General features: G+C 41.7%; 3 protein-coding genes across 4 annotated transcripts in view; 1 reads left to right on the top strand and 2 right to left on the bottom strand.

Moving 5' to 3' along the window:
- TMED8 (transmembrane p24 trafficking protein family member 8) overlaps positions 1 to 516 on the bottom strand; it is a 45921-nt gene extending 45405 nt beyond the window's left edge. Inside the window, exon 1 of the mRNA XM_003902101.5 lies at positions 68 to 516. Coding sequence (XP_003902150.3) covers positions 68 to 491 — 424 coding nt within the window. The 5' untranslated portion in view covers positions 492 to 516. The remainder of the gene's footprint in view (positions 1 to 67) is intronic.
- SAMD15 (sterile alpha motif domain containing 15) lies at positions 516 to 14262 on the top strand. 2 transcript variants are annotated; one of them, XM_003902104.5, is made up of 3 exons: positions 516 to 2227; positions 3504 to 3602; positions 13970 to 14262. In XM_003902104.5, the coding sequence occupies exons 1-3, from the start codon at positions 551 to 553 to the stop codon at positions 14204 to 14206; spliced, it is 2013 nt and encodes a 670-aa protein (XP_003902153.1). In that variant the 5' UTR covers positions 516 to 550; the 3' UTR covers positions 14207 to 14262. The 2 variants fall into 2 exon arrangements, with proteins under 2 accessions (XP_003902153.1, XP_017816896.1); XM_017961407.3 differs by lacking the exon at positions 13970 to 14262 and adding an exon at positions 8791 to 9012 and having other exon boundaries at positions 521 to 2227.
- Positions 14263 to 17402: 3140 nt separating this feature from the next.
- NOXRED1 (NADP dependent oxidoreductase domain containing 1) overlaps positions 17403 to 27687 on the bottom strand; it is a 31744-nt gene continuing 21459 nt past the window's right edge. The window contains exon 7 of the mRNA XM_009212037.4: positions 17403 to 17762. Coding sequence (XP_009210301.1) covers positions 17588 to 17762 — 175 coding nt within the window. The 3' untranslated portion in view covers positions 17403 to 17587. The remainder of the gene's footprint in view (positions 17763 to 27687) is intronic.

Here is a 27687-nt window from a genome sequence, read left to right as displayed (position 1 = left end):
CTCGCGCCGTGGCGTGGGGCCCTGAGGCCGGGGAGCACCCACCCGCCAGCGCCACGGCCTTGCGTACCTGAGGCGGCCGCCTGGCTCCCCTCCACTCCCTGGCAGTCCCCGACGCCGCCAGCCGACCCTCGGCGGGCTGTGGGGCTCCAGGAGCCCGGCCCCTCAGCCGCCTGCAGGTCAGACATCTGCAGCCCGCGCGCGGAGCTCTCCTCTGCCAGCCGCGAGTGGCTCCGGAAACAGCCGAAGGCCGAGCGAGCGCCGGGCACAGCCGAGCGCAGCCTGCAGGCCGGAAGAAGCGGTGCGGCGGCCGCTTGAAAATCTAGCTGACCCAGGGGCGGCCGCAGTAGCTCCGGCCCGCGGAGGCTGGCGATGCGGCCACGGGGAAGGTTACCGCGTGCTTCTGATAGCCGATTTTTAAAGTCAGGGCTTGAAAGAACAAACAAAATCTGGGGAAGAGTCAGGAATACACTGCCGGAAATCGTGGTATCCATAGAGACGCTATCGGAAGTTGGGGTTGCTAGGAAGCCGCGGCGCGTCCGCTAAGCTGCAAATGGCTGAAGTCCCGGAGGATTACGATTCCGGCCCAGATGAAGATGGAGAGCCGGAGTCTGAGAGGCCTGAACTGCCTGAACTTCATAAATCATATGAAAATGCCGAACGAGACACCATGGCAGAGGCAGACTCGAAGCTACCAGCAGAGATTTATCACGAGCCACAGCCAGAGACCGAGGAAGAGGACTTCAGAGAGGGGGAGCCAAAGAGTGCTAAGAACGTGCAGCTGAAACCTGGCGGGACGTCCCTGGAAGGCATTGCCAAGGAGTCCAAGAGAGACGTACCAAGCGAAACTGAACCAGGGATTCCCCAAGAGGTAAAGTCGGAAAGAGAGATGGGAGAGTTTTTCAAAGATTTGGAGGCCCCTATGGATGAAACGCATGAGTCAGACCTAGAGCCACCAGAGGAGGCTAAACTAAATGTTACAGAGGATGTGTTCCTAGAGTCAGCTATGGAAACAGATCCAGTGCCACCAACGGAAACCATGTCTGAGGTTTCAGGGGCCACAGTCAGAGAGAGAAATTTAGAATTACTAGAGGAGGGGACGGAACTGGGGGTTCCAGAGGAATCACTTAGAGTGCAACATGAAGAGACAGGTGTAGAGCCTCCAGAGCAGACCAAACTAGATTTTCCAAGTGAGAAACCAGGAGAATCACTTGAAGAGACAGATCTTCAGCCACCAAAGATGACCAAACCAGAGATTCCAGAGGAGACACAAAGAGAGTCAACTGAGAAGAAAAGGGCAGAGCCACCTGAGCAAGCTAGACCAGAATTTCCAGAGAAGGAACCAAGAAAGTCTAGTGAGGAGGCAGGTCTAGAGCCTCCAGAAGAGACTCAACCAGAGGTTCCAGGGGAGATGCAAAGAAAAGCAACTAAGGAGAAAGGGACAGAACTACCTGAGCGGACTAAACCAGACCTTCTAGACCACAAGTCAAGAAAGTCTACTGATGAGAACGTCCCTGAGCCACTAGAAGAGATCAAATTAGAGTTTCCCGAGGAAGAATCAAGAAAACCAAATGAGGAAACAATTCTAGAACAATCGGAAATGATGAAACCAGAAAGTCCAGAAGAGATAAGAAAATCAAATGAGGAAAAAAATCCACAACCACCAGAGGAGACTGGTCTAGTGCTACCACAGGAGATCAACCCACAAGTTGAAGAGAAAACACAAACAAAGCCAACTGAGGAGAAAAATCTAGAGTTACCAGATGAAACCAAACCAAGAGAGACACATGTAGAATTTCCCAAGGAAGACAGGCCAGAACCAATCAAGTCTAAGTATTCTGTAGGAAAGGATGAGCTAGAGCTCCGTGAGCCTAAAAGAGGAAAGTGGTCACTAAGTGACGAATTTAAAAAAGAATACTACGCATTAGGATCTATCAGAGAAAGTGAAGAATCAGTTGGTACACATTATGAGTTTTCACAACCACTCCAAAAATCGTTTGATGTCAGTGAAGTATGCTCATACTCAGATCCCTCAGAGTCTCTGACAGAATTAAGCGAGTTCGTTCATGAAAAGGAAGTTGTAGATTTGTCCCAAGACTTGAAGGAACTGGTCTCTGAAGATGATGAAACCCAGTCAAAACAAGGGACTGTGTTACAATTTGAGCATCTTAATTGGGATCCAGAGAAAGTTGCAGAGTGGATTAGCCAGCTAGGCTTCCCTCAATACAAGGTATACAAAAATAAGATTTTTTGAAATCACATGCTCTCATCTGTCTACCTCTTATTCCTTTTAACCTGGCTTGAGCTCTTACCTCTTTACCGGAAGGAGTATCAAAAAGTCCTGGACTGTGGTAGAGGTAACTTGGATTTTAATTTTGGCCTTGCCACTTATGTATATTTGTATTTTGGGAGAGGAAGGGAGGGTCACATCTGTTTGTTTTTCCTCTTCCAGTGATTACACTTCTCTGCAATCCTTGAATAAAAGACCGAGAAGAGTATATAGACCTCCTTTCTATTTTTTTTTTTTTTTTTTTTTTGAGACAGAGTCTTACTCTGTCGCCCAGGCTGGAGTGCAGTGGCACGATCTTGGCTTACTGCAAGCTCCACCTCCCCTGGGTTCATGCCATTCTCCTGCTCAGTACCTCCCAAGTAGCTGGGACTACAGGCGCCCGCCACCACACCCAGCTAATTTTTTGTATTTTTAGTAGAGACGGGGTTTCACTGTGTTAGCCCGGATGGTCTCGATCTCCTGACCTCATGATCTGCCAGCCTCAGCCTCCCAAAGTGCTGGGATTACAGGCGTGGGCCACCGTTTCCCGCCTTAGACCTCCTTTCCTGGAAAACTGTATTTTTAAGTAGATTTTGTTCAAGGTAGGCTTTTTGGTACTTTGTCAAGTTGTTTTAGTGGCAGCTCCCTTACTTTGAACTTGTGCCATTACTCTTTCAAGTGTCGGCCCCAAATAATGTCACATGTATCATGAGCACATAAGTGTATTAATTCAAGTCAGCCAGTTAACCAAAAATAGTTTTAATAAAAAGACAGTGTAAACCTCTTATTTCACTGATGCCAACTAGGTTTAAGGCTACCACAAAACAACAAGATCTGAAACCTTTTGTACCTACTATACTTACAAATGTAATTGAGACATGAAGAAGCACTAGTTGTACCATGCCAAAAAAAAGGTTAAAGAGCAGTGTAAAATTTAATAAAGAGCTTACATGGACAAATTGTGCCATTATTGGGATAGAAAATAAATTTAAGCTACTCAGGAGGCTCGGGCAGGAGGACTGCTTGAGCCCAGGACTTCGAGGCCGCAGTGAGCTATGACTGCGGCACTGCACTCCAGCCTGGATGACAGAGCAAGACCCTGTCTCTAAAAAAAGAAAAGAAAAAATGTTTTTTTCTCAGGATAGAACAAACATGATTTCTTCCCTTCCTCTCTCTTCCCCTCCTTTCTTCCTTCTATTTGCAGTGCATTTTTAAAGTGATGTCCTTGTATTGACAGGAATGTTTTATCACAAACTTCATCAGTGGCCGAAAACTCATTCACGTCAACTGCTCAAACCTCCCTCAGATGGGGATAACAAACTTCGAGGACATGAAGGTGAGTTGTGTCCAAAGTTTCCCTACAGAGCACTGTAACAGTGCCACCATCTGTCTCAAACCAACCTTTTTTGCCTCCAGCCTGGGCTCCCATTTCTGTCAGTGGTGTCATCATAATTCCAGTCCCTCAGGTTCACAGCGGTTGCCTCCTCTTTCTCCTTTGATCCCCATAAATATTCCAAGAACTGTCCATTGCTCCTGTGGCACTTACACCATCTGGCTTTCTTCTTTCCCACTTTTCAAACCTTATGGCCTCATGCCTAGAACACCACAGTGGCCTCCTGCTTTTAGCCTTTCTCCGTGGGCCCTTTGGATTCAAGGGCCCTGCTTTTATGCTCTCACTTTCCACCTACTTATGTACTATTCAGAAACCTTCTTTGGATCCCTTCTGCTTACCAAGATAGTCTCAGCTCCCTAGTTTAGAATTTAAGGCCCTCCACAAGTTCTTTCCCCTACCACTCCTCCACATGAATTTTGTGCTCCAGCCTACCACCAGGTCTAACTCACACCTTCGCAAACCTGCCTGATGCATTCTTCTCTCTGTCTTTGCTCAGTTCCCCCATCCTCTGTATTACTAATATGAATCTTAATCATCCTTCAAGACCAATTCCTCATTTGCATCTCCCCAAGAAGTCTTTCATAATATTCCCAGCCCACAGTAGCCCCCATCCCGAGTTCTCATGACATTTTGTGTCTCTGACACCCATTTGGCACTTATATAACACCATATGTATTTTGCCTGCTTTGCTGCCTAACTTTGAAACAAGCTACATTAACCACTCTGAGCCTCAATTTTCTAAAATCTCCAGCACCAACAGTTCATGATTATACTCCTTTGCATAACAGTACCCTCCATTTGTAGTGCTTTGCAATTTACAAAGCATCACAAACAATCTCACGGGTAACTTCTCCTTTAGCACCTCACCCCAATAACCCTCCAAGAATGAACAGTTCTTGGCATAACCATGGTTTTTCTCAGCACACCCATGCCCAGAAATGCTCCACCTCAGTGGTTTCCAAACTTGGGTCGTCTTCAGAATCAAATGAGATTTTTTGAAAAAGATACATTCCTAGCCTTCATCCTGCAGAAATTTGGATTCATTAGGGCTGGGTAGGCCCTGGAATCTTTTCCCTAGATGACTCTTCAACTGGCTTTATAATCTTGTAATTCCATAAGTCATATGGTTTAGAAATAAGAAAACTACACTTGTGAATACCCGAGTCCTTTTACTAGCAACAAGATATAAGGAAGCTTTTTAAATTATTAAACATATAGTCCTAACTGAGCGTTTACTTTCTTGAATTCTGCTAATAGCTATCCTTTGCTGAGAGCTTACTGTGGCCTCTTATATGTATTATTTCACTAATTATCATTTTACAGAAGAGAAAACTGGGGCCCTGAAAGGTGAAACAAGCTATTCAGATAATACGATTTTTCTGTTTTGTTTTGTTTTGGTTTTGTTTTTTTTGAGACAGGGTCTCACTGTGTCACCCAGGCTGGAGTGCAGTGTGACCTTGGCTCACTTCAACCTCCACCTCCTGGGTTTAAGCGATTCTCCTGCCTCAGCCTCCCAAGTAGCTGGGACTATGGGTGTGTGCCACCATGCCCAGCTAATTTTTTTTTCTTGTTTTTTTTTTTTTTTTTTTTTTTTGAGACGGAGTCTCGCTCTGTTGCCCTGTTGCCCAAGCTGGAGTGCAGTGGCACGATCTCAGCTTATTGCAACCTCTGCCTCCCAGGTTCAAGCGATTTTCCTGCCTCAGCCTCCCGAGTAGTTGGGACTACAGGTGCATGCCACCATGCCCGGCTAATTTTTTGTGTTTTTAATAGAGATGGGGTTTCACCACATTAGCCAGGATGGTCTTGATCTCTTGACCTCGTGATCTGCCTGCCTTGGCCTCTCAAAGTGCTAGGATGAGCCACTGTGCCTGGCTTAATTTTTGTATTTTTAATAGAGACAGGGTTTCATGGTATTGGCCAGGCTGGTCTCAAACTCCTGACCTTAAGTGATCTGCCAGTCTTGGCCTCCCGAAAGTGCTGGGATTACAGGCGTGAGCCACTACGCCTGACTTATATTCAGATAATAAGTTTAAGAGCCAGGATTTAAGTCCATCTTGTGTGACTTCCCAATCCATGTTCTATTTAAACCACTATACTGTGTTGCCTCTCTAAGTGCACATTTTTGTTACCATAAACTTCTATGTACTATAAACATTATGATGTGGAAATGATCATTTATTTATTTATTTTTGAGACAGTCTTTTCTGTCACCTGGGCTGGAGTGCAGTGGCTCGATTTCAGCTCATGGCAACCTCCGCCTCCCAGGTTCAAATAATCCTCCTGCCTCAGCCTCCCAAGTAGCTGGGATTACAGGCACGTGCCACCATGTCTGGCTAATTTTTGTATTTTTAGTGGAGATAGGGTTTCACCATGTTGGCTATGCTGGTCTTGACCTCCTGACCTCAGGTGAGCCACCCACCTAGGCCTCCCAAAGTGCTGGGATTATAGGCATGAGCCACCATGCCCGGCCTGGATCATTTATTATATATTTGTATTTCCAACCATGCCCTCACTTAACTACCAACTACTGCCAGATAAATATTGTGTTCTTTTTATGTTCAAAGATGACACAGCTGTGTTTATGAACTCTAATTTCTACTTAAGGTATAATGAATTTTCTAGATAAAAATAAGGAACAGGCTGCTCTGCCTGTGGAGCAGCCATAGCCCTTGACTTTCTTAATAAACTTGCTTTCGCTTAAAAGTAATAATAAGGAACAGAATTAGCAAAATAGTAACCTGTCAAATTCCTGGAACATTTAAGTACCAAGAATTTCAGCTTTTTATCATGAGAAGGCATTTTTAAGAGTCAGACAATTCATTCAGCTCCCTTGGCTTTCTAATTCCAAAAGTACAATATCAACATGCAATAATAAAAACTCTAATTATGCTTTTTCTTATCTTGCAAGATGCAAGAGGTTTTAAAAATCTTCTGAAATCCTCAAGAGTAAATGATGAACCCAGTGGTCTGTCCTTATATCTAAGAAATTTGAATAAGCAAACTTTGAGATACTTATTATCACAGTCACCTCAGACAAATGTGGCCTTCCCTTGAGGTCACTAGAGTAACATAAAGACCAAGACATTCAAAGTATGTTAGATAAGCTTTGCTTGACACTTAGACCCATATGAAAAAGCTGATTATGGCCAGGCCTGGTGGCCCACGCCTGTAATCCCAGCACTTTGGGAGGCCAAGGCAGGTGGATCACCCGAGGTCAGAAGTTCGCCTGGCCAACATGGCGAAAATTCTTCTCTACTCAAAATACAAAATACAAAAATTAGCTAGGCATGTTGCGTGCCTGTAGTCCTAGCTACTCGGGAGGCTGAGGCAGGAGAATAGCTTGAACCCGGGAGGCGGAGGTTATAGTGAGCTGAGATCGTGCTCTCCATGAACTGCATTCCAGCCTGGGTGACAGCGAGACTCAATCTCAAAAGCAAACAAACAAACAAAAAACTGATTATGCTCTAAGACACATAACTTCTAGGAAGTCATACATGAACTCAAGTATGCTTAGTTCATAGACTAAGCATAGTCTAAGTCTTTTAGACTTACTGATATAGAAAGCTTTTAAAATGTCTCCGTTGTACTTATAGCACCTAGTACACCCACAATTTATCCCATGACAACAGTTAAATAGTATAGTTATCTTTTTCATGCTGACTCTCCCATATCATCATTTATGGACTTTTGGGAGAATAGAAGGAAGGAAGAAAGAGCAGATTGCTTGAGAGTACGGAATTCTGGACGTGCTGCTAAGAATTTGAACAATATTGCCACTGTGTACCTCCTATACAAGCCTTGCAGCTAATTTATGGCCATTTTCTGTTACCTTCAAAGCCCGCATTTACTTCCTTAATTTTTGAATTACTCATGCTTCACCTGTAGAAATAACTTACTTGTCCCTTTGTCCTTAGTGCAACATATTAAGATAACCAGAGAAGAGCAAAATATGTGTGTGAGACTGGTGAGGACTGCAGGAGAAAAGAAGCACTAATTCTCCTTTCCCCACCAGCCAAGGAAGCGCTTGAATCCACTGTCCTGTCTTTCCCATTCGTAGTGATACGTTTAGCTTGGTAAAAGGAGAGAGAAAGTCAATCTCAGTTATTCTAAGGACAAGCTAGACGAGCTAGCATTACACTTGCTTCATTTTTCGCTTAGAAAATAATTCTTAAAATACTTTAACTCTTCACCGTATCAGATGAACAAAAGAATTTTGTGATAAATATCTGAAGAACCTTGATGAGTTACTTATTCCTGTTGTATGCATGATTTTATAGTATAAGGTATAGCCTTATATGCTTTACAATATCTCAACAGTTTTACTACACTTGCATTGTTGCAAACTATTTAAATAGCACAGATTCATAACAACCAGTCAGCAGTTGAGTATCATTAGACTAAAATTTTTTCTTTTTAAAAATCCTTTTAATTTTCAAATAATTTCAGTGTTACAGAAGAGTTACAAAGATAGTACAGAGAATTCTGGTTTGTTTGTTTTTTTTTTTTTTTTTGAGACAGAGTCTTGTACTGTTGCCTAGGCTGGAGTGCAATAGCATGATCTCGGCTCACCACAACCTCCGCCTCCCAGGTTCAAGCGATTCTCCTGCCTCAGCCTTCCTAGTAGCTGGGATTACAGGTGCCCGCCACCACGCCTGGCTAATTTTTTGTATTTTTAATAGAGACATTAAACACTATGTTGGCTAGGCTGGTCTTGAACTCCTGACATCGTGATCCGCCCACCTCGGCCTCCCAAAGTGCTGGGATTACAGGCGTGAGCCACCACGCCCAGCTGAATTCTGGTATACTCTTAACCCAGTTTCCTCTATGTTAACATCTTAGTTAACAATAGTACATTTATCAAAGCTAATAAATTAATATCAGTATTATTAGTATTATTAAACTATAGACATTATTCAGATTTCTGCAGATTTCCCACTGATAAATGGTTTTTTGTTCCAGTATCTAATCCAGGATTTGCATTTAGCTGTCATATTTCGTGGGTCTCCTCCAAAAGGTGGCAGTTTTTTTTATTTTTGTCTTTCATGACCTTGACACTTTTCTTGAAGAGTAGTGATCAAGTATTTTGTAAATTCCCCTCAATTTTACCTTGTCTCATCTTTCCTATTATTAGACTGAAGTTATGGATTTGGGGGAAACCAGTCACAGAGGTGATGAGCCCCTCCCATCTCATCATATCAGGAGGTACATGATAGCAACATGATTTACTGCTGGAAACATTAACCTCATCACTTGGTTAAGGTGCTGTCTGTCAGGTTTCCTCATTATAAAGTTACTGTGTTTCCCTTTACAAATTCTGCTCATTTTTTTTGAGATGGAGTCTCACTCTGTCACCCAGGCTGGAGTACAATGGCGCGATCTCGGCTCACTGCAACCTCCACCTCCCAAGTTCAAGCAATTCTGCCTCGGCCTCCCGAGTAGCTGGGATTACAGGCGCCCACCACTGCACCTGGCCAATTTTTTTGTATGTTTAGTAGAGACAGGGTTTCACCATGTTGGCTAGGCTGGTTTCAAACTCCTGACCTCAGGTGATCCGCCCGCATTGGCCTCCCAAAGTGTTGGGATTATACCCCCTTGTCTGTTTATAACTACTTTTTCTGACATTGAGAAACTTGGCTCTCCTTATATGTAAATATGTTTCTCTGTGAAAAACAGATTTACCAAATAGAGTTCAGTGTTTGCGTACAACTGTTTCTGTCTTTAGCCTTTCAGTATCTAGACAGAGCACTGTTTTCTTAAAGTTACAGGTCAGCTCCTTTCCTCCCCACCCCCTTCAGTGAGATTATGTCTTACTCTATAATACAGTCAGATTCATTTGTCCACAGCCTTTACTCCATCCCAACATCCTGGATTTTTTTTTTTTTTTTAGGCAAGGTCTTGCTCTGTCACCCAGGATGGCATGCAGTGGTACAATCTCAGCTCAGTGCAACCTCCACCTCCCGGGCTCAAATAATCCTCCCACTTCAGCCTCCCAGGTAGCTGGGACTACAGCCACATGCCACCACACCCATCTAACTTTTCATACTTTTTTGAGGGGGTAGAGATGGGGTTTTGCCATGTTGCCCAGGCTGGTCTTAAACTCCTGCGCTCAAGCAATCCATCTGTCTTGGCCTCTCAAAGTGCTGGGATTACAGGCATGAGCCACTGCACCCTCACTTCCTGGCTTTTTAAAAGTTTGCATGCAGTAAAACCATTATTTGTTGTGTGTAGTTCTGTGGGTTTTGACAAATGCATGCAGTCATGTATCCACCACCAAAGAACCATACAGAACAATTCTGTTACTCTAGAATTTCCCTCTGTGGTCAGCCCATCCCTTTACCCTAATCCCCAATCTGTTTTTGATGTCACATAAGTGGAATCAAATAATGCATATTCTTTGGGTCCAGTTTCCTTCCCTTAGCAAAATGCGTTTAAGATTAATCCATGTTGTTAGATGAATCAACAAGCAGAGTTTAAGGAGACTACACATCTGCTTTAATAATGCTGGTATAGGCTGGCTGCAGCAGCTCAGACCTGTAATCTTAGCTACTCCAGAGGCTGAGGTGGGAGGAATGCCTGAGCCCAGGAGTTTGAGGCTGCAGTGAGCTATGGTCATACCACTACACTCCAGCCTGGGCAACAGAGGGAGACCTCATCTCTGAAATAATAATAATAATAATAGTGGTATAGATGGTTCATATTTTAACCACAACAATTCTGTCTTTGTCCTTAGGTTTAGATCATATAAGTTATAGGTTCCAATTATACAAATATGCAAAGTTACATACTATGAGGTAATAAACAATACACAATAAATTGGTGATGAAGCAAAACCATCAGTAGTTTACAAATAAAAGAACAGCAGCCTTTGAAAACAATGATCAACATAAGTTACAATGATAATATAGTAGTAATAATCTTCTTGAAAACTGCAGGCATTGCAGGTAACTGGTTGAGGCCATGTGAAGTAGGTGTTCTGCCATGCCACCTTAGAATGTAGAATTACGAATCCTTAGAAAACTAATCATCCTCACAAATACCTATTTCCAATAATCCTTACTAACTCAAGTAATTTACCAGTAAGTTGCTCTAAGTCTTAGGCAAAAATAAACTCTACTACTTGTTGTTTGTTCATCAGAACTAAAGAGGCTGGGCACAGTAGCTCATGCCTATAATCCCTGCACTTTGGGAGGCTGAGGTAGGAGGATCGCTTGAGCCTAGGAATTCGAGACCAGCCTGGGCAATATAGTGAAATCCCAGCTCTATAAAAAATATTTTAAAAGTTAGCCAGGTGTGGTAGCACATGCTTGTAGTCCCAGCTACGCTGAGGTCGGAGGATCACTTGAGCCCAGGAGGTCAAGGCTGCAGTGAGCTATGATCGTGCCACTTCACACCAGCCTGAGTGACAGAGCAAGACCCTGTCTCAAAAAAAAAAAATAAATAACTGAAGAAAGAAATTGCAGTTTTAGTTCAATCTGTCACTTGTCAGAGGAACTTCTTGTTTCACTGATGAACTTCAGACACGCTTAAAAATCACTGAATAGGAAGAGGGATAGTCAGATTGTATTTATTGATTTCAGTGCTGTGCAATGAACAGCTTTCTAACACTTTTTTATGAAATTATTTTTATTAAGAAACCCTAAGCACCAACAGCCATAAAAAACCCATATCATTTGCTGTTATAGCCCACAAAGGGAATATGAGTAGATTATATATATACTCCCTTCCCAAAACAAAGAAAAATTCCAAAAACACATGAATGTGGCTGAGCGGCTGGCTCACACCTGTAATCTTAGCACTTTGGAGGCTGAGGTAGGAGGATCACTTGAATCCAGGAGTTTAAGACCAGCTGGGGAACATGGCAAAACCCCATCTCTACCAAAAACAAAAACAAACAAACAAACAAAAAGCAGGGTTATGGTGTCATTGCCTCTGTAGTCCCAGCTACTTGAGAGGCTGAGGCAGGAAAATGGCTTGAGTCTAGTTCAAGGCTACAGAGAACTATCATTACACCACTGTACTCCAGCCTGCATGACAGAGCAAGACCTACCTGTCTTGATAGATAAAGAATGTGTCGAGGACACTTTTAATTTCTGCATTACAATATTGTACAAAACAGTAGTGAACCCTCTCAGCCCACAGTGGGCACATAGCTCTTTTTGTTAATCATGTGTATATGACTGCAGTGTACCTCCTGGGAACACCATCTGTGAACCTCAGGGAATTTGTGAAGTAACCTTTTCTGTTCGGGGCATTGGAAAGGAGAATCAGGGTACTTGCTTTGGCGGCACATATACTAAAAGAGAATCAGGGTGAGATGCTTACCAAAAAAGGTGCACATGTAGAAGCATGCATCACAAACAAGAAGTTTTAGAAGCCACCTGTTCGTGTGTGTGTGTGTTTTTGTTTGCTTTTGGAGACAGGGTCTTGCTCTGTTACCCAGGCTGCAGTGCAGTGGCATGATCATGGCTCCTCATTGCAGCCTCAAAACTCCTGGGCTCAAAGGATCCTCCTACTTCAGCCTCCCAAGTAGCTGGGACTACAGGCATGCAACTTCACAACTGGCTTTTTTTTTTTTTTTTCTGTAGCAATTTGCTTTTGTTTGTTTGTTTTTTTGAGATGGAATCTCTCTGCATCACCCAGGCTGGAGTGCAGTGGTGCGATCTCAGCTCACTGCAACCTCTGCCTCCCAGGTTCAAGCGACTCTCCTGCCTCAGCCTCCCAAGTAGCTGGGACTACAGGCGTGTGCCATGATACCCAGCTAATTTTTGTATTTTTAGTAGAGACAGGATTTTGCCATGTTGGCCAGGTTGGTCTCGAACTCCTGACCTCAGGTGATCCACCCGCCTCGGCCTCCCAAAGGCATGAGCCACCTCACCTGGCCTTTGTAGTAATTTGGATCTTAGTTCTTAGAAGCCCCAACTGATAAAGATCTCAATTAGAATTCTCACTGGACAACTCAGGAGGCTGAGGCTTGAGGATGGCTTGAGCCCAGTTGTTCAAGGCTGTAGTACACTATAATTGTGCTTGTGCATATCCACTGTACTCCAGCCTGGGTAACACAGCAAGACCCCATCTCAAAAAAAAACAAAAACAAAAACACAATCCTTACTGGGAATGCCAAGGCAACTATACCCATAAACCATCTCTAGAGTCAACAAAACCAGTTCAAGTAAGATCTGAGAAACATGGTATCTTGCCTATCTAAAAGGCACTGCTAATGGGCAGTTTTATATCAGGTTTAGCATTGTATGTGGCATGAATTTTACAGTCTTTCAACTCTGACCAGTAGCTTTACATTAAAAAAAAAAAAAGTCCATTCCAAATACCCTTTGGCTGTGATCTAGCAGCAATTTCATGGACTTCTCATCCAGAGGCAGACTATGAATTCAAACAGTGGTGTTATAACTGACCTAGGATTAAAACTAGAATTTGAAAGGCAATCACTATATAAATATATATATTTATTTATATATATTTATATAGTGTTATATAAATATATACTTATTTATATATATTTATATAGTGTTTATATAGTATTAAATATATTTATATATATTTATATAGTATTTATATAGCCACCACGCTCGGCTCTGAGTTATAATTTTTTTTCTTAGTTGCACACTAAATGAGCCCCTTATAGACAAGTTATTTAATAACCTTCCCAGAGATAGTCATGACTCCTAATCTCAACATATTATCTGCTCTTATGCTTAGTCAAATTGCTCAGCAAAAACAAAGAAATGAACCCATCCATGGCCATCTGATGCAAGGGCCTAGAAATATCTTAAATGGTACTTTGAAAAGGATAATAAATCATGTGACATTTAAGAAATTGGTTTTGGTAAGGTTAGGCTAGTAAGTCTGTGAATTTATTTTATTTCCCCATAGAAATAAGGAGTTGGTGGGGTGCGGTGGCTCATGCCTGTAATCCCAACACTTTGGGAGGCTGAGGTGGGCAGATCACCTGAAGTCAAAAGTTCGAGACCAGCCTGGCCAACATGGTGAAACCCCATCTCTACTAAAAATACAAAAATTAGCCAGGCGTGGTAGTGCACGCCTGTAGTCCCAGCTACTCAGGAGGCTGAGGCAGGAGAATTGCTTGAACCTAGGAGGCAGAGGTTGCAGTGAGCCGAGATCGCGCCACTGCACTCCAGCCTGGGAGACACAGCAAGACTCCATCTCAAAAAAAAAAGAAAGAAAGAAAGAAATAAGGAGTTCACATTCAAGAGGCTTAGAAAACGAAATAAATCTTCTTTGATCTGGTTGTGTTTTCAGGTTAGTCTAATTAAAAAATTACCCTTGCATTTCAGGCAATTTCTCGACATACGCGGGAGCTCCTGGAAATTGAAGAACCATTATTCAAACGCTCCATCAGCCTTCCCTATAGGGATATTATCGGCTTGTATTTAGAGCAAAAAGGTCATACGGGGATAAAATCTGATGCCTTGACTTTATCTGAATTTGTCAAAGCAGCAGGATTACAGGATTATGCACCAGAAATAACTGCCCCTGAAGAGAATGAGGAATTACCTTGCACTGAACCATAGGAGAAAGCCGCTTCACAGAGCTTGAAAGATCAAACTAAATTACTTGCGGGAAGAGGTATGGTCTTTTTTGGTTTTCTTTTTCTCCATTTTTTTTTTTTTTTTGAGACAGAGTCTTGCTCTGTCGCCCAGGCTGGAGTGCAATGGTGCAGTCTCAGCTCACTGCAACTTCCAGGTTCAAGCGATTCTCCTGCCTCAGCCTCCTGAGTAGCTGGAATTACAGGCACCCACCACCACACCCAGCTAATTTTTGTATTTTTAGTAGAGATGATGCTTCACCATGTTGGCCAGGCTGGTCTCAAACTCCTGACAGTTGATCTGCCCGCCATGGCCTCCCAAAGTGCTGGAATTACAAGCGTGACCTACTGCACCTGGCCCTTTTCCTCCTTTTCATTAAGATCAGAGTTAGAACTGCTGGCTTCATTCCTAGTTGTGTCTCTGACTTATGTTACCTTCCCTTTGTTTTTGCAATTTAACCCCTTGTTAAAACAAAGATAGTCACGCTTATCTTTCTGGGTAATTATAAGAATTCCTGAGCTGGACAAGGTGGCTCACATCTGTAATCCTAGCACTTTGGGTGGCTGAGGTGGGCAGATCACCTGAGGTCAGGAGTTCAAGACCAGCCTGGCCAACAAGGCGAAACCCCATCTCTACTAAAAATACAAAAATTAGCTGGGCATGGTGGCACATGCCTGTAGTCCCAGCTACTCAGGAGGCTGAGGCAGGAGGATCATTTGAACCCAGGAAGCAGAGGTTGTAGTGAGCTGAGATCGTGCCACTGCACTCCAAGCTAGGTGACAGAGCAAGACTCTAAAACAAACAAAGAAAACAAAGCAAAACAAAATTCCTGAAAATTCTAGTAATGCACCTTGTAGTAGGAACACGTTGGGGAAATATAATTAAAAATAAAATCTCCTGCCAACTCCAGAGAGAGAATTCTCTCCACAAATGCAGAAAAGAAACATTTTTATTCTTGAATAAGCATTAAACTATGATGCACATCACAGGCAAGCTGCTAAAGAGATTGCAAAGACAAATCTCACCCTTTTAGATGGCAGAGCAGATACAATCCATGACATACATGTTAATTATCTGTGTCCAAAGGAAAAATAAAACTTCTGTCTTGACAACAAGCAGAAGTTACTATTTGGAGCCAGGTACCTAGGCTAAACTCCCACAGAGACAGGGAGACAAAGTACCAACCTCCTCAGTGCTCACATTTCAAAGAGATGTCTCCATGGCATCCCAAAAGAGTATGTCCTGAAGTGTAAAATGCTAGAGACTTATTCAGCTTTTTAAAAAGATTTACATACATCTCCAGGGCATAGTAAAAGGATTTATGGTGACAAGTTCTTTAAAGGAAATGGTTGTTTTTTGTTTATTTTTTTGAGATGGAGTCTCACTCTGTTGCCCAGGCTGGAGTACAATGGTGTGATCTTAGCTCACTGCAACCTCCACCTCCTGGGTTCAAGTGATTCTTCTGCCTCAGCCTCCCGAGTAGCTGGTATCACAGGAATGAGCCACCACACCCAGCTAATTTTTTTGTATTTTTAGTAGAGACGGGGTTTCACCATGTTGGCCAGGCTGGTCTCAAACTCCTGGCCTCAAGAGATCTGCCTGCCTCGGCCTCCCAAAGTGTGGGGATTACAAGCATGAGCCACTGCGCCCGGCCTAAAGGAAATGTTTTACGAAAAAGAAGTGGGGAAGTTCTCTCTTCCTTTTGGCATCAGGGAAAATTTAAAAGAAAAAATTTTTTTTAGCTATGTATGTATCTAAATATGTAAATATCTAAACATGGCTTACCACTATGAAATAGGTTCTGTGGTTTGCTTACAGACTCTTTCATGTGGTACTTTCCAGGTCTTTATAATATAAAATTTAGGCTAGAGTCTACCCATGACTGCACTTCTCAAAAGAAATTATAGGCTGGGCGCAGTGGCTCATGCCTGTAATCCCAGCACTTTGGGAGGCCGAGGCAGGTGGATCACCTGAGGTCAGGAGTTTGAGACCAGCCTGGCCAACATGGTGAAACCCCGTCTCTACTAAAAATACAAAATTTAGCCAGGAGTGGTGGTATGTGCCTGTAATCCTAGCTACTCAGGAGGCTGAGGCAGAAGAATCACTTGAACCCGGGAGGTGGAGGCTGCAGTGAGCCAAGATTGCGCCATTGCACTCCAGCCTTGGCAACAGAGCGAGACTCCATCTCAAAATAAATAAATAAATAAAAATAAAAACGAAATTATAAAATATTTCTCGTTACCTGAATGGCTCCAGTTCCCCTCTAGTTTTACAGATTTAACTGCTCATTCTCTTCCTGAACTCACATTTTAATCCTGAAAACAACTGTGGGCTAACAACAGTCCTAAAGGACAGTGATGAACCTCCAGTTCCCTACACCTGAATGAATAGTAAAAGAGATATTTTTCTGTTTTTCCACTGACAGAAGCAAGAGTGCCTCAAATGAACGTTCATGCCAAGTGTTAATATTTGATGATGAACCTAATATTTTCCCAAATTGGACTAACAAAATTTTATCAGAAACCATTCTAACACCATACCATTGTATTTGCCTGGCTCACGATTATGTAAAAAACGAAATGTAAATGATTAACCTAAGACCATGGTGATTTACATATATAGCGAAAGGTTTTGTTCAAAAGCCGTTTAGCATTTAGCAAACAGCAGTTATGTTCTATGACAGAGCATAGTGACATCCCTGTTGTTTTCAACTCTTATAATTGACAAAAAGTATTTGCAAAACATAAAGGAAATCAACAAATTTGCAATACAGATCTATATTTTGCAAAGTTAGTTTTAGCCATTAAATACCAGTTTTTAAAATGATTTAAATGGGAACAGCTGTAAATAAGCTAGTACAAGAACAATCATATATAGTCAAAATAAGCATGAGAGAAGCCATAATTCAATTAAGATGGTTTACCATACCTTCACTTCCCTATCCAAAATTGTGAGAAAATCAAACTATATCTTTTTCCAGCTACCTACTGCTGGCAAATGGATTGAAATTTGATTTATTGGAAAAGAAGCTGCAGTATGTAATTGTCTAAAACTTATAACATTATAACTTCTTGGATTTTAGAAGAGAAATAATTTGTATTAATAAGGCTTTTCTGCGGGAGCAGCTTACTTAAGTTAGGTTGTATAGTTTCACTAGTTGCTTCTGAAAGCCAGATACATATTGATGGATAGGACCACTTGTTTTATTCTACGTTTTCCTCATCAGTACAGTTTTCTAATTCCTGATGTCTATCATGTGGCAAACACAATACAGTCACAAGACTCCCACAGTCAATTGTGATAATCAGGGCATGATATTGTAGGGAAAATCTGTGAGTGGGAAAAAATCCTGATTCCCGAGTTCTCTTATTGGGATGGAGAGCCTGTGGAAACAACTGGCTGTTCTTTGGTTAGGGAGATGCCAAATGAAGCACAGTACAGATGGGTAAGGTGGTCTTGGAGAACAGGACTGCTTGAGAGATGCTGGCTAAACGGAGTTTCCTTGAGTTGCACAGCAGTCAGATCAAACCAGGGGAAAGGCCTGAGGTGAAAGAAAAATTGTTACTTTTTTATGTCTGTTCAGTATATCTGATTTGGCTGTCAAACACATCTTTTAAAGAAAGTTTTCCTCATAACCTTTTCATAAACTAGAAATTCAGCTAGAACTAGTCAATGTGTAGATTTAAGTGTACTTAATGGTGATTTATCACACTTATGTACATTTCTCTAAGTGTGTTTGGAGAGGAATTCATAGAGAATTATTGTAATATTGACATTGACACCCTTTGCAGAATATTTTTCTTGAATTTAGAAAGAACATAACATAAGAAGATCGTGGACATTAAGCAAGGAAGAAGTCTTATTGCTTTTAAGATAGCCTCTTTAGCTGTATAGATTAAAAAGTAGGCTGGGTGCAGTGGCTCATGCCTGTAATCCTAGCACTTTGGGAGGCCAAGGCAGAAGGATCACTTGAAGTCAGGAGTTTGAGACCAGCCTGGACAACACAGTGAGACCCCATCTGTACAAATTAAAACAAAAAAAAAAATTAGCTGGATGTGGAGGGACACACCTGTAGTCCCAGCTACTCAGGAGGCTGAGGTGGGAAATTGCTTGAGCCCAGCAGGTCAAGGCTGCAGTGAGCTATGATCACACCACTGCACTCTAGCCTGGGCTACAGAGTGAGACCCCCATCTCTAAAAAAACAGAGAGAGAGGAAAGTTAATATGCAAATGAATACTTAACGGGGCAACGTTAAGTATTAGTCTATAGTGTAATTCAAGTTAAAAAGCCTTAAGATGGCCGGGCGCGGTGGCTCAAGCCTGTAATCCCAGCACTTTGGGATGCCGAGACGGGCGGATCACGAGGTCAGGAGATCGAGACCATCCTGGCTATCACGGTGAAACCCTGTCTCTACTAAACATACAAAAAGTTAGCCGGGCGCGGTGGCGGGCGCCTGTAGTCCCAGCTACTCAGGAGGCTGAGGCAGGAGAATCGCTTGAACCCGGGAGGCGGAGCTTGCAGTGAGCTGAGATCCAGCCACTGTACTCCAGCCTGGGCGGCAGAGCGAGACTCCATCTCAAAAAAAAAAAAAAAAAAAAAAAAAAGCCTTAAGACATAGGGTTTCGATATTTTTCAAAAGATCAGGAGAGCCAGGCACGATGGTGCGCACCTGTAGTCCCAGCTACTCAGGAGGCTGAGAGAAGAGAATTTCTTGAGCCCAGGAGTTCAAGGCCAGCCTGGGCAACATAGTGGGACCCTGTCTCTTAAAAAAAAAAAAAAAAAAAGATCAAGAGTAAGGCTAAGGCAAAGATACCTGCTCTTACCAGTCTTATACAACACAGTACTAGACAGAAGTTCTAGGCAATGCAATAAGGCAATAAAAGGAAATTAGAAGGCATGGACATTGGAAAGGAAGAAATGAAACTGTCTCTATTCATACATGACATTATTATCTATGCAGAAAACTCCAAGGAATCTTTTTTTTTTTTTTTTTTTTTGAGATTAGTTTCATTCTTGTTGCCCAGGCTGGAGTGCAATGGTGCGATCTCAGCTCACCGCAACCTCCGCCTCCTGGGTTCAAGTGATTCTTCTGCCTCATCCTCCCAAGTAGCTGGGATTACAGGCATGCATCACCACGCCTGGCTAATTTTGTATTTTTAATAGAGACAGGGTTTCTCCATGTTCGTCAGGCTAGTCTGGAACTCCTGACCTCAGGTGACCCACCTGCCTTGGCCTCCCAAAGTGCTGGGATTACAGGCATGAGCCACTGCACTCAGCCCAAGGAATCTATTTTTAAAACCTCCTAGAACTAATGAATTCAGCAAGGTTGCAGGATATAAAATAAACATATAAATATCAATTGTATTTATATATAATAGTGATAAACATGTGGACACCAAAATTGAAAATGTTATTTCATTTATTGTCACTCCAAAAAATAATATACTTAGATGTAAATCCAATAAAACATGTACAAGACTTGCATAATAAAAACTATAAAATGCTGATGAAATCAAAGAATATCTAGATAGAGAGACATACTATATTAATGCGTGGGAAAACTCAACAAAATGTCAGTTTTCCAAAAATTGATCTATAGATGTAATCATAAAATAAAAATTATTGACAACACCAGTTGCTGGTAAGGATGCAAAGAAACTGGATTATACATTGCTAGTGATAATATACACCGGTACTACTATGAAAAACAATTTGGCAGTGTCTTAAAAAAGTAAATATGCAACTACCAAATGACAATAATTACACTCCTGGTCATTCATTCCAGGTAAGCGGACACTTATGTTCACACAAAAGCCTGTATAGGCATGTTCATAACACCCTTATTCATAATAGCCAAAAACTGGAATCAACCCAGATGTCCTTCAACAGGTGAATGGTTAAACAAATTGTGATATAGCCATGCCATGGAATATTATTCAGCCATAAAAGCCACTATTAATACACATAACAACTTGGATGAATCTCCAGGGACTTATGCTGAATGAAAAAAGCCAGTCTCAAAAGGTGGCATACATATGATTCCATTTATATAACATTCTTGAAATGACAAAATTATAGGAATGAAGAACATATTAGTGGTTACCAGGTTTGCAGCTGTGAGGAGGCAACATGAAGAATTTGTTAGTGAAAGAAACTGTTCTATATCTTAACTGTATCAATGTCAATATCCTGGCTGTGATATTGTGCTACAGTTTTGCAATATCTATTTCCATGGATGGAAAATGGGTAAATGGGTACATGGGATTTCACTATTATTTCTTAACAATTTCATGTGACTCTGTATTTATCTCAAAAAAAAAAATATCTTGGCTGGGTGCAGTGGCTCACACCTGTAATCCCAGCACTTCAGAGGCTGAGGCAGGCGGATCATTTGAGGTCAGGAGTTCAAGACCAGCCTGGACAACATGGTGAAACCCTGTCTCTACTAAAAATACAATAAAATCAGCCAGGCTTACTGGCTGAATCCCAGCTACTCAGGAAGCTGAGGCAGGAGAATCGTTTGAACCTGGGAAGCAGAGGTTGCAGTTAGCCGAGACTGTACCACTGACTCCAGCCTGGGTGACAGAGCTCAACTCCATCTCAAAAAAAAAAAATCTTGAATTCCAGTTTCTGGTCCAACAAGTAAAAAGCTAGAAGTTGCCACTCTATCCTAACAATAATTAAAAAGCTGAACTAAAAAATCAATAACTCTTTTAGATGTGTAAGAAAGGTAGGGTCAAGAGCAAACTACTCTCCCTAAGACTGCAGGGACCAGAACGCAAATGCTCAGAATTAGCTTGCTAGAGGAGAAGCTCATGGGCTGAAACCTCTAGGGGAACCCAGTGCCAAGATAGGGAACCCGGAACTGTAACTGACAAGTTGCTGGAGGTTCAGAGTGGACAAGTCTGAGAATAAAAATGTCAGGGGGACCCAGTTATTGGGGACCCTCACACATGATTTTTACTTCTAGGAGTTCAGCCAGGTTCTCAGTGATATCTGAGAAGAAGCCCCTTGTGCTTCCATCAGAGGGAGAGGAAAAGGAACCATTTTGAAATATGCCATCTTAGCAAGGTTTGCCCTTGGGAGAAACTATTTAACCAGAGCCAAACCTTCTGGGGTTTTGTCTGAGCCTGACTGACCTGGGGGAAGAGAAATAGCCAGTTCCAGTCAGGTCTGCCCTTCCACGTGGAAGGAGTGGGCTCCTCAACTCCAGCCCACTTTAGCCATCCTGTTCCACTGAAGAAGGAAAAAAACCCTGAGAAACACGTGTGAAGTGTCCAGAGCACAGGCTCACTCAAAGACTGAGACCTACTCATAGGACTATAGAACACCTCCCCTCCTCGACTCCTTACTACATTATTAAAGTCCTATTTACAGGCCGGGTGCAATGGCTTACACCTGTAATCCCAGCACTTTGGGAGGCCGAGGCAGGCAGATCACAGTGTCAGGAGTTTGAGACCAGCCTGGCCAACATGGAGAAACCCCATCTCTACTAAAAATACAAAAATTAGCTGGGTGTGGTGGCATGCACCTGTAATCCCAGCTACTCAGGAGGGTGAGGCAGGAGAATCGTTTGAACTCAGGAGGCGGCGGTTGCAGTGAGCCGAGATCGCGCCATTGCACTCCAGCCTGGGTGACAGGGCAAGACTCCCCCCGTCTCAAAAAAAAAAAAAGGCCTATTTACACCAGTTCTTTTTACCTGGTACATCATGTCTGACTATCAAGAAAAAGTTAACAGGCATAGTAAAAGCCAAAAAACAAAAAAACACCAAAACCCACACTTTGAAAAGGTAGAACAAGCATCAGAACCACATATAGGAGGAATATTGGAATGATCAGACTGGGAATTTAAAATAACTATGAGACCAAGCAAGCTGACTCGCTCCTGTAATCCCAGCAATCTGGGAGGCCGAGGTGGAAGGATTGCTTAAGCCCAGGAATCCAAGCTTGGGCAACAAAGTGAGACCCCAGTCTCCACAAATAAAAAACCTAGCCAGGCATGGTGGCATGTGCCTGTGGTTCAGCTACTCGGGAGAGGTGGGAGGATCACTTGAGCTTGGGAGATTGTAGCTGCAGTGAGCAGTGATCATGCCACTGCACTCTGGCCTAGGTAACAGAGCAAAACCGTGTCTCAAAAAATAAAATATGACTAATATGTGAAAGGATCTAATGGATAAAGTAGACGGCAAGAACAGCTAGACTGCGGAAGCAGAAAGAAGGAAGTTCCAGGAACCAAAAATAAATACTACTCATCAAAAACACTGTGACAGATATGAAGAATGTCTTTGAGGCCCCTATTAGTAGACTGTACATGGCCGAGGAAATAGTCTCTGAATTTGAGGATATTTCAACAGAAACCTCCAAAACTGAAAAGCAAAGAAAACAAAGACTGAAAAATACCGAACAAAATATCCAAGGGCTGTGGGACAACTACAAAAGATGTAACATGCACATAATGAGACTAGGAGGAGGAGAGAAAGGAACACAAGAAATATTTGAAACAATAGTGACTGAGAATTTCCCCCAAATTAATGTCAGACACCAAACCACAGATCTAGGAAGCTCAAGAAGACACCAAGCAGGATAAATAACAAAAACAAACAGAAAACTATACCTAAACATATCATTTTGAGACTACCGAAAAACAAAAATAAAAAATCTTGAGATAAGCCAGAGGGAAAAAAACACCGTACCCATAGAAAAACAAAGAGAAGAAAGCTGATTTTGAGAATCATGTGAGCAAGGAGAGAGTGCAGTGAAATATTTAAAGTGCAGGAGGAAAAAAAAAAAATCACTAACCTAGAACTCTGTGCAAAGTTATCCTTCAAAAGTGAAGGAGAAATAAAGACTTTACCAAACAAAAATGGAGGGAATTTGTTGCCAGTAGACCTGGCTTACAAGAAATGTTCAAAGAAGTTCCTTAGAGAGGAGGAGAATGATATAGGTCAGAAACACGGATCTACATAAAGAAAAGCAGAGCACTGAAGAAGGAACAAGTGAAGATAACTTTAGTTTTTCTTACTTCTAATTGATCTAACAGATAACACTGTAAACCAGAAAGTATCTGAGACAAGTGTCAGTCAATTTAGAAAGTTTATTTTGCCAAGGTTGTGGCTATGTGCCTGTGACAGAGCCTCAGGAGGTTCTGATGACATGTACTCAAGGTAGTCGGGGCACGGCATGGTTTTATACATTTTAGGAATACAGGAGACATCAATCACTATATGTAAGATGTACATTGGTTTGGTCTGGAAAGGTGGGACAACTTGAAGTGGGGCTGGGGTTTCCAGGTCATAGGTAGATAAGAGACAAATGGTTTTATTCTTTTGAGTTTTTGATAAGCCCTTTACTGAATACATAATTTACAGGAACAGTCTGTTATGCCTTAGAATGGCTTAGTGAAACAATAGGGCAAATGTTTAAATGTATGTTGCAAAGTTGTAGGATACAAGATTAATATGCAAAAGTAAGTCTCTTTTCTATATACCAGCAATGAACAAGTGGAATTTGAAATTAAAAACACATTACCATTTATATTAGCACCCCCCAAAATGAAATACTTAGGTATAAATCAAACAAAATATGTACAAGATCTATATAAGGAAAACTACAAAACTGATGAGAGGAATCAAAAAACAATGAAATAAATATAGAGATTTCGTGTTCATGGAGAAGACTCAATACTATAAAGATGTCAGTTCTTCCCAACTGAATTACACATTCAATGCAGTCCCAATCAAAATCTCAGGAAATTATTTTGTGGATATTGAAAAATTGACTTTCTAGTTTAAATGGGGCCAGGTGCAGTGGCTCACAACTGTAATCCCAGCACTTTGGGAGGCTGAGGCGGGTGGATCACTTGAGGTCAGGAGTTCGAGACCAGCCTGGCCAACATGGTGAAACCCCATCTCTACTAAAATACAAAAATTAGCTGGGCATAGTGGCGGGTGCCTATAATCCCAGCTACTAGGGAGGCTGAGGCAGGAGAATTGCTTGAACCCAGAAAGCAGAGGTTGCAGTGAGCCAAGATGGTGCCACTGCATGGAGCATGGGCAACAGAACGAGACTCTGTCTCAAAAAAAGAAAAAAAAAGTTTAAATGGAAGAGCAAAAGACTCAGAACAGGCTGGGTGTGATGGCTCATGCCTGTAATTCCAGCACTTTGGGAGGCTGAGGCAGGAGGATCACTTGAGGCCAGGAGCTTGAGACCAGCTTGGGCAACATAGCAAGCTCCCATCTCTACAAAAAAATATAAAAAATTAGCTGGGCAAAATGGTGTGCACCTGTAGTTCTGTAGTTCTAGCTACTCAGGAAGCTGAAGTGGGAGGATTGCTTGAGCCCAGAAGGTTGAGGCTACAGTGAGCCATGATTGTGCCACTGCACCCCAGCCTGGGCAACAGAGCAAGACCTTGTCTCAATGACAAAAAAGACTCAGAATAGCCAACTCAGTATTGAAATGGAAGAACAAAGTCAGAGGAGTAACACTATTCAACTTCAAGACATACATTAAAGCTACAATAATCAAGATAGTGTGGTATTGGTGAAAGACAAATAGAGTGGAACAGAATAGAAAGCCCAGAAATAGACCCACATAAATATAGTTAACTGCTCTTTGACAAAGGAGCACAAGCAATATAATGGAGAAAAGACAGTCTCTTCACAAATGGTACTGAAGCACTTGGACATCCACGTGCAAAAAAGAAAAAATGAATCTAGACACAAACCTTACACCCTTCACAGAAGTTAAGTCAAAATTTGTCACATTCAGAACTATAAAACTCCTGGAAGATAACATAGGAAAAAATCTAGCTGAACTTGGGTTTGGCAATGACTTTATAGTTGTTAACACCAAAGGCATGATCCATGAAAAAAATAATTGACAAGCTGAACATAATTAAATAATTTAAATTAAATAACTAAAACTAAAAGCCCCTGCTTTGTGAAAGACACTGTCAAGAGAATGAAAACACAAGCCACAGACTAGAGAAAATATTTTCAGAAGACAGATAAAGGACTGTTTTCCAAAACATACAAAGAATTCTTAAAATTCAACAATAGGAACACAACCCAATTTAAAAATGGGCTGGAGACCTTAACAGACACCTCACCAAACACAATATACAAATGGTCAATAAGCATATGAAAAGATGCTACACATCAGGCCAGGCATGGTGGCTCACGCCTGTAATCCCAGTATTTTGGGAGGCCAAGGCAGGCATCACCTGAAGTCAAGAGTTCAAGACTAGCCTGCTAACATGGTGAAACCCCATTTCTACTAAAAATACAAAAAATTAGCTGGGTGTGGTGGTGGACACCTGTAATCCCAGCTACTCGGGAGGCTGAGGCAGGAGAATCGCTTGAACCCGGCAGGCAGAGATTGCAGTGAGCCAAGATCGCACCATTGCACTCCAGTTTGGGCAACAAAAGTGAAACTCCATCTCAGAAAAAAAAAAAAAAAACAAGGAAAATTTGACAGGAAAACTATATAGTTTACAACATTAATTAAATATTACAATCTTAAAGGAGAGGAGAAACAAAAATCTCATTAAATGCTTAAAAGGGAAACTGATAAAATTTGACATAGGTTTTCTTAAAACTTGAGAAGAGTAAAATTAGAATGAGTAAATTAGGGCTGACAAACTAATAGAAGGAAACTTTTTGTTTTTATTATGGAAATTTTAAAACAAAAATAGAATGAAACATAGAATAGTATTAAGTAAAAAAGAATTTAACAAAAAATAGTATAACAAAACTCTGTGTGCCTATCACTCAGATTTAACAATATCAATTTATAGCTAATCTTGTCTCATCCAAAATCCCACCTCTACTCCTTTACCCCCATCTGCTGGATTATTTTGAAGGCAATCCCAGACACTATATCACTTGATAGATTTATCACTAAAAATACAAAAATTAGCCAGGCGTGGTGGTGTGTGCCTGTAGTCCCAGCTACTCGGGAGGCTGAGGTGGGAAGATCATGTGAGCCCAGGAGGTGGAGGTTGCAGTGAGCCAACATTACACACCACTGCCTTCCAGCCTGGGCAGCAGTGTAAGACCCTGTCTCAAAAAAATAAAAATAAAAACAAAAAAGTTAATGGAAAAAAAAGGCCCACCAAGTGCTCAACATTTAATTAAAATAGACCTACATCATGGCACATCATAAAATTTCAAGATACTGAGGTCAAAAGATCTTATAAGCTTCCAGAAAGGAAAGAAACAGGTTTCAGACAAAAGATTAAGAATTAGAATGGCACTGTGACTCTCAGCAGCAACTCTAGAAGCTGAAAGACAATGAAACAATGCTTCAAAATTCCCCCATCCAAGTACTAACCGGGCCTGACCCTGCTTAGCTTCCGAGATCAGATGCTATCAGGCACATTCAGGGTGGTATGGCTGTAGATGCAATGCCTCAAAATTCTAAGGGAAAATTATTTCCAACCTACAATTCTATACCTGGCTATGTTCTCGATAAAATAGGAGTTTAGAATAAAAACATCTCAAAGAGTGTGAAAATTATTTCAATGCACCCTTTCTCAGGAAGGTACTGCAGGATATGTTTCCCCCAAATTAAGAAGTAATTCATGAGAGAGAAACAAGAGATGTTTCCATGACAGGAAACAAGAAATCCAATACAACAGAAAAGTGAGGGGAATCCCTGGGATAATGAAAAAGAAAAATCTCCAAGCCAAAAGTGAATCACAGGCATAGAAAATAAACTGTCCATTGATGATTGATTGGAATACAAAAGATAAGAGGGGAAGAAGAATCTAGGATTACTTCTAGGGTTCTGACTTGAACAACTTGGTGAAGCAGCATATAATTAGGTAAGAAACATTAGAAGAGCAGGTATAAGAGCAGGTATGTTTTTGGACGTGGTGAGTTTGAGTGGAGATGGTGAATACACAGTTACCTAGGCATAGCACTGACATTTAGGCTAGAGATGGTCAGTGTAAAGATGGCAACCTAAGTCCCCAAAGTGGAAAAGATCACCAGGAACAAAGTATAGAATGAAAAGAAGTACAGCATGAAAAGAAAAAGGCCTAGGATAGAGCCCTGAAAACACCCAGATTTAAGGGTGAGGCAGAGGAGGAGCTAGTAAAGGAGGGGCCGGGGAGTCAGGAAGAAAATGAGAACGGGAGGGATCATGGCAGCCTAGAGGAGAGACTGCTTCAAGAAGGATGGCATGTTCAATAATTAAGGAAGAAAAAGAGTTTAAAGCATCCAGTGGATCTAGTGACATGGAAGTCACTAGTAATAAGAGCAATAATCTTTGCATATTAGATTATCAAAGATCAAAAATATTTATTTGATAGTTATCAAATAGAGAAGTGGCACCCTCATATGTTGTTGGTAGAAATGTAAACAAGTACCACATTTTTTATAAGCAATTTGGGAATACCTATCAAATATAAAATATAAATACGTATAACCTTTGACCCAGAGATTCTTTCACATATGCCACCAAAA

The sequence above is a fragment of the Papio anubis genome, chromosome 7 (genome assembly GCF_008728515.1).
Source record: "Papio anubis isolate 15944 chromosome 7, Panubis1.0, whole genome shotgun sequence".
NCBI classification, from domain to species: domain Eukaryota; kingdom Metazoa; phylum Chordata; class Mammalia; order Primates; family Cercopithecidae; genus Papio; species Papio anubis.
Note: the sequence above shows the minus strand (reverse complement) of the source record. Positions and strands in the feature narration are given on the sequence as shown.